Genomic DNA, 11,871 nt, shown 5'->3' with positions numbered 1-11,871 from the left:
TTATATTAAGCATTATTATAAAACTTATGTATATATATATATATTAAACAATAGGTTGTTTTTTCAAGATATATGATAACTAAAATTAAGTCATGTTTTATTCTTTTGTATTTTTTCAAGTAATATAGTACCGTTCAAGTAATAAATGTTAACTTTTAAGTAATAAATCGTTTTTCAGGTATATAACATATCAATTATTTTTTCTGTGAATAGAATGTTGTGTAGGTGGCAATGAGTTATTGAATAACAAGTTTTGTCACTCAGACAATTTATTATTTGAGTGAGAATAACTCAATATCAATTTTTCACACTAAAGAATATTCTTCAAGTGAGGATCTCTTCCTTAAGCAATATTCATCAATAGCTAAGAAATTAATTCATTTTAAATGATTTTTTTAAAGTATATATATGTGTACCGCCTAAAATAGTCATGTTTGACTAGGCTTACACTTGGGCTAACATATTTTATCAATAAATGTTCATAAATGCATGTATTTTAATATGAAATAAATATGACACTTATCAACCCGTTAACATAAAAACACAACTAGATGTAGATATTTTGATATCAATGCAACCAACGAAGTCTAAATTAGAGTAGCCTATCACTTCAAAACTACTATTATGTATGTACATAAACTTGAAATTTTGTGTTCCTTAGAGATATATCATTACCTTTTTCGTAGCTTTCTAGTGATCAATACTTGAATAATTTTATATCTTTCCAAAACCCAACTGAAAATGCAATGTCAAATATGATACAAACTTGGAAATACATAAGACTTTTAACAACTGAAGCATATGAAATATTTTTCATGTGTTACCGTTTAAGATCATTATTTGGATATTGGTCCAAGTATATCACTTTTCATAATGGGAGCCACACTTACTGAATAATCTTTTGTGTTAAATCTCTTTAAAACTTTGCTAATATAGGTCTCTTAAGATAAACCCAAAATACCTCAAAATCTTTCTTTATGAATCTTAATGTCCATGACATAAGATGCATCTCTCATATATCCTGCATATCAAAGTTCTTAGAGAGAAACTATTTCACCTCGTATAACATATATTTTTCATTCGTTGCAAGTAAAGTATCATCTACCTATAAAATAAGGAAACAAATTTTACTCCCACTAAACTTCTAGTGTATACATTGACCATGATGTTTTCTTCAACATTGAATGAAGATATAATAACTTCATAGTCATTTTGAGCTTTATAATGATCTTTTTCAAAATTAATATCTTGAATTAGATCACTCTCAGTAATCAAGTCATTTTCAAGAAACTTTGTATTTCTTGATTTCACAATTCTTGTGTTATGAGATGGACAATAAAATATATATATCCTTTGAACTATTCAACATATCTAATTAAATACTCATTAATAGTTATAAAGTGTAGTTTCTTCTCTCGTGGGTTATAAATTCTCACTTTTGATGGACATCCCCAAACACGTAGATGTCCTAAATTAGGTTGTCTTTTGAATAATTCAAAAAAGTGTCTTTAACATACTCTTAGTTGGAATTACATACTTAATTCGCCTGTGTGTTCGTATTTTTTGTACTGCTTTAATGTGATTTTATTTATTATATTAATATAAAACAATTAAATATATTATTTATTTTATATTATATCAAAATTATATTATAATAGAAAGTTTAATTGTATAAAATTAAATACTTACAACTTAATTGTATCTAATATAGATAATTATTTTGATTAATTTACGTGAAAGTCTTTTTCAATAATTTGTTAGCTTATTTTGTCTTTTCTTTTTTTCTGCCATATTTTTATTTATTTAATTTTATATCATTATCTTTTACTATTAAATTTATATTGTAATTTAAAAATATTATTATGAATAAAATCGAAAAACAATTTTATACACTAAATAAGGAAATTTCCATTATATATTATTATTATTATTATACAATTAAAGATATAGATGTCAGATTTTTGTTTAAAATAAAAGATCATAAAAAGAATAATTTTGGCCCAAATTATACTTTTAACTTTATGAAAACTAAATCAACATACTTTGTGTAATTTACGTACAAACCTCAACTCTTAAAACTAAAGATAGATAAATTACAAGTGGCATGTTTTTTATTTAATTTTATCAATCAAATTAGCCTTTTAATTAATGTTGCTATATTTTGTCAACTACATTGACAAAACTGAAACTTACACTTGATAAAAAAATATATGAAAATTATAAACCAATGAAAGTTGACTTTTTAATACAATAAAATATATTAAAATTGTTTTTAATACAATACAAGGATGACAGCATTAAATATCTGTTATGTCCTTAAAAGAAAAGTAGTAGACAAGAAAAGAAAAATATATTTTTTAAATTGGTAAATATTATTCATCATAAAAAATAAAGACTAATATCATCCAGAATCTTAAGTGTATTAGATATTTATTTTCCAATATATTTTATTCTTATGCTGATATTGAAAAATGTTATGCTAAAAGGTCTCAGATATTATTTTATAAAATGAAATTATGTTTTTGAAGTAATAAGAATTTAAATTTAAAGAAAGTCAAAAGTAAAAAATAATAATTGCTGATATAAAGTGAAGGTATATATGATTGCTTTTAGACCACAAGTTAAGAACAGTAGGAAGAGAAAAACTGAGATATTTTTCCACAAAGTTCATCTGCAACTGTTGTTTGGTACCACATGTCTCTCACTTTTCAATAGTTTCACATTAATAGTTTGATTCCAGAGATACAAAACACCATCTTAATCTTACCAAGTTTTCTTCTCATGGCTGCAATGTCATGTTCCATTGCATTCTCCTATGATGTGTTCCTCAGCTTTAGAGGCTCAGACACACGCCATGGTTTTGTTGGCAACCTTTACAAAGCTCTTCAGGACAAGGGAATCCACACTTTCATTGATGATGAGAAGCTTGAGGGAGGAGAGGAAATAACACCTACCCTTATGAAGGCAATTGAAGAGTCTAGAATTGCGATCACTGTGCTCTCTCACAACTATGCTTCTTCATCATTTTGTTTAGATGAACTTGTTAATATCATTGGTTGTGCTGAGAAGAAAGGCTTGTTGGTTTTGCCTGTTTTTTACAACCTAGATCCTTCTGATGTGAGACACCAGAAAGGTAGTTATGCAGAAGCATTGACAAAGCATGAGGAAAGGTTCAAAGTTAAGAAGGAAAGTTTCAACCATAACAAGGAGAGGTTGGATAAATGGAAGATGGCTCTGCATCATGTGGCTAACATCTCTGGCTATCATTTCAAACCAGGGTACCCCTCTTACCAAACTTTTTACTCATGATTTTTGTTTGATTAAGTTTCAGTTGTCTAATGAAAATGTTTGCAAAAAATCATGTTAGTATGATTTATACAGGAGTTATTCATAGAAGTCAACAAATTATTACTAAATATATAATAGATAATGATAGTGGAAAACTCTTCATATTAGTGCCTAAACTATCTCATCTTTAATCTAATTTCATTGGAACATTTTGTGTTAAGCAGATATGAATATGAATATGAGTTTATTGGGAAGATTGTTGAGTTGGTCTCTAGCAAAATTAATCGAAGTCCTTTACATGTTGCGGATTACCCAATTGGACTAGAGTCACAAATGTTAGAAGTAATGAAACTTTTGGATGTTGGAAGTGATGATAATGGTGTTCACATGATTGGGATTCATGGAATTGGTGGGATAGGAAAAACAACACTTGCTCTAGCAATTTATAATTTGGTCGCTCACCATTTTGATGGTTTGTGTTTTCTTGAAAACGTGAGAGAAAACTCAGACAAACATGGGTTACAACATCTCCAAAGCATCCTTCTTGCAGAGTTGGTTAAAGAAAAGAGAATGAACATAACAAGTGTGCAACAAGGAATTTCAATGTTACAACATAGGCTCCAACAGAAGAAGGTTCTCTTGGTAGTAGATGATGCTGACAAGCATGAGCAATTGCAGGCTATTGTTGGCAGATCTGACTGGTTTGGTTCTGGGAGTAGAATCATCATAACAACTCGAGATGAGCAAATGCTAGCATCTCATAAGGTTAAAAGAACATATGAGGTGAAGGAACTGAACAAGAATGAGGCTCTTCAATTGCTTACATGGAAAGCTTTTAGAACTGATGAAGTTGATCCAAGTTATGAGGAGGTCTTGAATAGTGTGGTAGCTTATGCTTCTGGCCTTCCATTGGCTTTGGAAGTAATAGGCTCCAACTTGTTTGGAAAAAGTATAGAAGAATGGAAATCTGCTATCAAACAATATAAAAGAATTCCTAATAATCAAATTCTAAAAGTACTTAAAGTAAGCTTTGATGCTTTGGAGGAAGAAGAGAAAAGTGTTTTTCTTGACATTGCTTGTTGCTTCAAAGGATGTGAATTGGAAGAGGTTCGAGATATACTTCATGGTCATTATGGTGATTGCATGAAATATCATATTGGAGTGTTGGTTGATAAATCTCTCTTAAAGCTTAGTCTGAATGGTATGGAGGTGACAATGCATGACTTGGTAGAGGACATGGGTAAAGAAATTGTAAGAAAGGAGTCACCAAAAGATCCAGGGAAACGTAGCAGATTATGGTTGCATGAGGATATAATTCAAGTTTTAGAAGACAACACTGTGAGTAAGATTCATGATTGTTTTAGATTCCAATATTTGTTTATCTATTCATACAACATACAATTTTATCCTCATGTTATAGTTGTTTGTTTTTCCTTTATAATGTGCAAGTTTGATCCTATTTGCATTGTCAATGTGTTCTAATTAAATTTTTGGTAGTTGATATGTGACTTTTTGCATTAATAGGGAACTAGTGAAATTGAAATCATGCGTCTGGATTTTCCCTTACTTGACAAAGAAGGAATGATAGAATGGAACAGAAAGGCCTTCAAGAAGATGAGAAACCTCAAAACACTAATTATTAAAAGTGGTAATTTTTCCAAAGGTCCCAAATATCTTCCAAATAGTCTAAGAGTATTAGAATGGTGGAGGTATCCTTCACATGGTTTACCATCCGATTTTCTTTCAAAAAAACTTGTCATGTGCAAGTTGCCTGAGAGTTGCTTTACATCACTTGAGTTGGTTGACTTATTGAAGGCAAGTTTAAATAGTTCACTTTTCTCATCATGTCAATTAATGATTTTACATTATGATTGTTCATCTAATTCTCCTTTTTTATTCTGCAGAAGTTCATGAGTATGAGATTTTTAAATTTGGACAAAAACAAATATTTAAAACAGATACCTGATGTATCTGGTCTCCCAAATTTAGAGAAACTCTCATTTCAACATTGTCAAAATTTAACTACAATTCACAATTCCATTGGATTTTTGCATAAATTGGAAATTTTGAATGCTTTTGGTTGCACCAAACTTGTAAGTTTTCCACCTATCAAGTTGACTGCCCTTGAAAAGCTCAATCTCTCACGTTGTTATAGTCTTGAAAGTTTTCCAGAAATATTAGGGAAGATGGAAAACATAAGGTCACTTCAGTTGGAGCACACTGCCATAAAAGAATTGCCATCTTCTATTCAAAATCTTACACAACTTGAAGAGTTACAATTATCTAACTGTGGAGTTGTTAAGTTACCAAGTAGCATTGTTATGATGTCAAAATTGATTGATCTTATTGGTTGGAAATGGAAAGGGTGGCAATGGATAAAACAGGAAAAGGATGAAGAAAAAGAAGGATCATCTATAGTATCTTCAAATGTAGAATGCATTTGGGTCTCAGAATGCAACCTGTGTGATGATTTCTTTTCAATTGGTTTCAAGCTATTTGCTCATGTGAAAGACTTAGACCTATCAAAGAATAATTTCACAATCCTACCTGAATGCATCAAAGAGTTTCAATTTTTAAGGAAGCTTAATGTGAATGATTGCAAGCTTCTTCAGGAAATTAAAGGGATTCCACCAAGCTTAAAACATTTCTTAGCAACAAATTGTAAATCCTTGACTTCTTCAAGTATAAGCATGTTCCTAAATCAGGTTTGGTTTTTCTTTGTTTTTAATGTACTTGATTTAACAATATATAGTGTACTTAATATTGGAAAACTCATGAGTTATTTGTGACTAACAGGAACTACATGAGGCTGGAAAAACTCAATTTTATTTACCAGGAGAAAGGGTTCCGGAATGGTTTGATCACCAGTGCAATGGACCTTCAATTTCTTTTTGGTTTCAAAATAGGTTCCCTAAGAAGGTTCTTTGTCTTATAATTGGACCTATTGCAGATGACTGTGGAATGTTTTTGCCTATGGTAATCATCAATGGCAACAAATGTTTTCGTGGTAGTGACCATTACATGATAGGAAGGGATCATACATATATTATTGATATTCAAATGATAGGATTTGAAGAAAATTTATATGAAATTCCTTTTGAAAATGAATGGAACCATGCAGAAGTTAAATTTGTAGATACAGAAGAGACATCAATTCTTAAAGAAAGTGGAATTCGTGTTTTCAAACAAGAAAGTATAATGGAGGATATTTGGTTTTCTGATCCTTATGGCAAGAGAAAATTAGAAGATAATCTCAATAGCTTGAAATCACAAAGCCAACAATTGCTAAAAAAGCATAGGTTTGTGGACATGGAAGATTTGTAGACACAATATATGCTACAACAACAATGTATAGTTTTATGGTCTCATGATTTGAGTTGGGCATGTAACTATTTTCATTCCTCCCCATCTCCCTCAAATAATACAATCATTGTATGATTTTAATTACCTTATTATCTTAACCTATTTTTAAATGGTGTATTAAAATTATTCAAATATCAATTATGAGCTAAAATTAGCTAATAATTTTATCAATAATCTTTAAATAAATTAGTTACAATAATTCAATTTTTTATGTTTTATCTTCAATATAATATGAATCATAACATAATCTAAGAAATATATTATTTATCTTTTATTATATTAATAATAGCTTTATGGAAGCTTATATAGTAATATATGCACTAAATAAAGAATTATCTCATACTCATTATTACTTTTTATACTACTACAATTCTTTAATCTTTTAGTGACTTGAACATGGAGAAGTATTTTGCAAGTGAACTTTCATTCGATATTCAAAATCTCATTTGGTACTTAGATGACCTCATTTAGAGTTCATCTTTTTGAAGTCTAGAACTTAACGTGAGAGTTTCACCCTTCCATTAACTTGTCTAGAGATGTTCTCTCTAGTAAGAACATATTTAGCATAAATAAAAGAACTTACACTCTCTTCTAAATCTTTTATGAAGGTAAAGATTCAATTTGTATTGACTTAAAAAAATATCTATATAACCATGCCTTTCACACCCTTATGAGCTTACCACATTCTTGTGATCAAACTTACAATACAATTTTCTATAAGAGCGCATCTCCCATGCCCATTTATACACAATTGTAGTCCTATGATAGAATATCCAGTGTAATTTTTTAGATGAATTTGTCTACAACACCCATGTGGAGGTACACAAACCCTACTATTCAAACATTAAGTGCATTTTTCTTTATGAATGCATCTCTCACACACATGTGGATGCACCCTTGTGGTCAAAATTTTGGTGGGATTTTCTATATGAGTGTGTCTCTCACACTCATGTAGGTGAAGACACAATCATATTGTAAAATCTTTGCTATAATTTTCTACATAAGCACATCTCTCATACCTATATAGATGTACTCAAAATCTTAAGCACATTTAGCTTGATCTCGTACTTTGTGTAATTCTTTATTAAAAAGTACAAAAATATATTTGATTTGTGATTCAGGATTTCAATTATGACAAACTTGAGTTTTCATATAAACTAGTGATGTAGTCAAAGGATCTTGTGTCATTTATTTCTCCTTAGGCAACGATAAACAATAATTCTACTATGAAATGGATTTGTTATATTGTTGAAGATCTCTAATTATATCAACAAAATTATTATTGTAGACTACATGGATCTTAGTTTTTATACCATACACTGTTAGTATGTACTCATTTGGTTTTGTATTAAAAGAAGGCATGTTTATTGAAGTTCTAATAGTTTCGGAAAGGAGTTGTAAATATTTCAATCAATACATCTTTAGTTCAAACCTTTTCACTTTGCAAATGTATTACTTAGCATTTTATCATAGAACTTCATCAACCATTTGCTCCATTCTACTTAATATTAGTGAAATTTTGTATAATTAAAATAATAATGTTTATTATGATGCTAAGTCACTCTTGAATTTGGACATGTGAATTGATTTATGTTTCCTCTATGACTCCCTTTAACCTTATACACACACATATATTTATGTGAGTATTTAAGATGAATCTCATTATTTTCATGATAAGATATGTCATAGGATGTCATGATATGTGTTTCCAAATTCTCTAACAACACGATCTCAGTTATGACCATAAGCATTGATAGAAAATTATTAAATTAAATGTTGTTGTTCCTGCTTTTAGCACATTTTCTTCTTTAATTTTCTTTCCCTTAAGGTAAGATTATAGAGATCCTATAGCTAATGGCAAAATACTATGTTAGACAAAAAATCATGTTGCTTTTAGAATATCTTGGACTCACATTTCTTTTTAACGCAGCTATTGTCATTGTTCATTCAAAAAATTAAAAGTATGATAGCTAAGTATGAGAAGTTCCATAGATAACATCAAGAATATTAGATACACTTTATTTAAAAGCAAAATTAACATAACAAGTAATATTTGGAGGAGTTTCACACATTACTCAAAACAAAAACTTCTATAAAACAAAAACTTCTAAGACCAAACGTGTATTTGATTAAGGACAAATCTCATATATTGTTGAATACATATCTTTTAGTATTATTTTCAATTAGAATTAAAGTTTCACTTAGTGTCCATGAGAAAGATTAACCATGAAAGTTGATATAGATTATTGAAGTAAACACTTATAAAAATGACATTTAAAATTTTATCATTTGAATAGTTGAGACATATAAGAACCTAGGACATTATATTTTAGGGAGATTAAAGCTATATATAACTTTGTTAACTTGATGGAAGAAGAAGAGGTTAAGGGCACTTGGGCCCTCCTCTCTTGGTCTTCCAATTGTTGTAGCAAGGGCACACTGCTTTGTTCCCATAATACCCCGGAGGTACACACAGACACTTCATACAACACTTCTGACAGAAAAACATGCATGGCTTGTGATACTGGGTCCTGCTACACCTCCTTGTGCATTGTGATGGGCATTCTGGTCATATCACACATCCCAAAAAGAAAAGAAAAAAATCAATTTCTCATTAATTTTTTTTTAAACAAATTGAATCTACTCTTATAAACATACAATACATTTCATTGATGGTATCTCTATTAAAATATGTTGATACAAATTTATGCCTTAAATACAATTTTATGTTATAAGAAATTAAAAATATGAATGAAGGTGTTGTATAATAATTCTTATATTAAAAATGACATAAATGATATCACTAAAATTACATTTACATATGTGAAATAACATACATTAAAAAGACTGCTTAATTTATTAAAATAATCATTCATTTTAAAAAATAAGCACAAATAAAAATAAAACTAAAGTACATTAATTATTATAGTGTTATTAATACTATTCTTTAATTAAAATTAAATTTTCATTTGCTAATATTTTATTAAAATTTAATAATTTTTTTTTGTTACAGATTGGATCAGTAGTTATTGGTAAATGAGAAATTAATTTTCAATAAAGTTAAAGTCAAAGGGTTAGATTAAAAGATGGACAAGATGCACTTTTCACGGCAAAATATATTTGACCATTGTAAAGTGAGAAGACCGTGTTTGGAAATAGTGTGTATTAAAAATTAACTGAAGCCAGAAAGCGCTTAATTACTCTTTGTTTTTTCATTTACACGCTTACCTAAGAACAAAGCAAACACACTCATGGCCCTTTGAAAGTTAGATAGGGTTGGTTTTGGTGTTGTTACTAATTTTAATGCTCGATAAAAATAGAAATAATAATATAATAGAAAAAAGTTATCTTATTACCTTAAAATTTTAAAAATGACAAATAAGAAAAAATGAAATTGCTTCCAAAAGTGAATATTATTAAAGATTAGAGGGAGTGAGTGAGTATAACTAAGACGTGTAATTAAATTAAGATGAAATTTATCACAATTTAATTAAACATTCACTAAAAAATAAGACAAAAATTACTTACTCATTTGTCACACTTTGGAATTTAATTAAATTTGAAGTTTATTTTGAAAGTATATAATATATTAATAGAATATAGATTTCCGAAACTCTAAATTGAATGGAATAAGAACACTCAAAGTAAAATAATTTTGTCAAATACCATTGCTTAAAATATATGGAGATCTAAGTCAACAAATAATGTAAATCTCACTCTTCATTTAAAAAATCCATTCATAAATTATTCAATGAATTTTAGAATCCGAAAGTAATTTTTTTCAGCATAGATTACCTCTCCACAAATTGTTATACATCATAAAAAAATGGCAATAATTATATAAAAATAATTTATACTTACGTAATAATTTATATTGGTAATGCTTATTTTCTCTTCATTATTTCTAATGATTTTTTTTTTGTTCAAAGTTGAATCAAGTTGTTTTTCCATAAGCAAAATGTTAAAAATTATCCATTTCAACAATAAATTATTTCTTTTTTTAGTTGTGATATCAACATAACACCATTTTAACATTACAATTTTTTTTCAGTTTTTTTCAGTTAATCAACATATCACAACAAAGAGAAAAAAAAAAAAGAATGAACAATCAAAAGAATGAAAGGCAGAAAGAACTTCACTTACGATAGCTCTTCACACTTCCAGGTCCATATTTTTTCTGATAAACACACAATAATTATGCAGAGAACAAGTTAGCAAATCAAAACTCACACAAAAAGAGAAAGACACAAACTAGGAAACATGTTATATATATATATATATATATATATATATATATATATATATATATATATATATATATATATATATAATACCTTGTCATTGTAGTGGTGACCTCCATGTCCATGAGATGCCACAACCTTCAAAACCAAACCAAGAACAATAATGAGAACCTCAACAATATTTGACCAGATTAATCAAGAGTGTGTGTCTATATATGTATATGTGTATGTTTGTGTTTGTGTAGTTAAAAGAGCAACCATTGTTTGAAGCATGGAAATGGCAATGAGGGCAATGAGGGCAATGATGAAAGCAGAAAGTAACTTGGCAGTGACAGCCATTGTTGGAAGCAAACATAAACAAGAAAGCCCTATTCAACTACTGTGCAAACTGAAGAACCAGAAAGAAGAGTTATGCATGAATGAGAGAGATGAATGAAGGAGCATTTATAGAAGAAGGTTGCAAGGGATACCTTAATTAGCACCAAAATTTATTGTTCAGAGTTTCACTTCATACCAAGAACGACACATGTGTGTTAGCATTGATGATGTTACTTTCAAAGTTTTATGCTTCATTATGAATCCAAGTTTTTCTTGCAAACATAGTATTGTATATTCTCATAAACTAACTTCGAAATAGTTTAAAAACTAATCAAGTAGTTTATAAGCATAGCTTTTGAAAGAGTTTTAGTAAAATAAAATTGCTTTTTCAATAAATTAATTAAGTGGTTAATTTGAAGATAGATTAAGAACAAAATTAGTATTTTATTGAAGAGTGAAAACTTGAGGTAATTTGTTTTTTTTAATGATACATGAGATTTCATCGTACGGTCCACAATACGGATTGGAATTTGGAAGTTGGTAGTTAGGTTGTTCTTAAATGTGTGAAGTTACTTTTCATTTAGTGTTGCAGAATTGCAAATTGCTTGTTCCATTGAAATTAAATACTACCAAAGTGGGAAAAAAACAAAAGTGGTGGTTA

At 28.8% G+C, this 11,871-nt stretch overlaps 2 protein-coding genes across 3 annotated transcripts; one reads left to right on the top strand and one right to left on the bottom strand.

Annotated features, from left to right (window-relative positions):
• Positions 1-2,627: 2,627 nt before the first annotated feature.
• Positions 2,628-6,735, top strand: LOC137836905 (TMV resistance protein N). Of its 2 annotated transcripts, none has more exons than XM_068645684.2 (5): positions 2,628-3,278; positions 3,513-4,626; positions 4,813-5,103; positions 5,193-5,993; positions 6,085-6,735. In XM_068645684.2, exons 1-5 carry the CDS (start codon positions 2,782-2,784, stop codon positions 6,610-6,612), a joined length of 3,231 nt encoding a protein of 1,076 aa, XP_068501785.2. In that variant the 5' UTR covers positions 2,628-2,781; the 3' UTR covers positions 6,613-6,735. The 2 variants fall into 2 exon arrangements, 1 of the variants encoding a protein (XP_068501785.2); XR_016520602.1 differs by having other exon boundaries at positions 2,640-3,278; positions 3,513-4,630.
• A 2,136-nt stretch (positions 6,736-8,871) lies between these two features.
• LOC137836903 (gibberellin-regulated protein 4) lies at positions 8,872-11,353 on the bottom strand. Its single transcript, XM_068645683.2, has 4 exons — positions 11,151-11,353; positions 10,986-11,030; positions 10,795-10,828; positions 8,872-9,216 (listed from the first exon to the last, which is right to left on the bottom strand). The coding sequence occupies exons 1-4, from the start codon at positions 11,229-11,231 to the stop codon at positions 9,035-9,037; spliced, it is 342 nt and encodes a 113-aa protein (XP_068501784.2). The 5' UTR covers positions 11,232-11,353; the 3' UTR covers positions 8,872-9,034.
• Between the last annotated feature and the right edge of the window lie 518 nt (positions 11,354-11,871).

The sequence above is a fragment of the Phaseolus vulgaris genome, chromosome 4, assembly GCF_051622355.1.
Source record: "Phaseolus vulgaris cultivar YP4 chromosome 4, ASM5162235v1, whole genome shotgun sequence".
NCBI classification, from domain to species: Eukaryota; Viridiplantae; Streptophyta; class Magnoliopsida; order Fabales; family Fabaceae; genus Phaseolus; species Phaseolus vulgaris.
The sequence above is the reverse complement of the archived record's forward strand: the minus strand, read 5'-3'. Positions and strand labels throughout refer to the sequence as shown.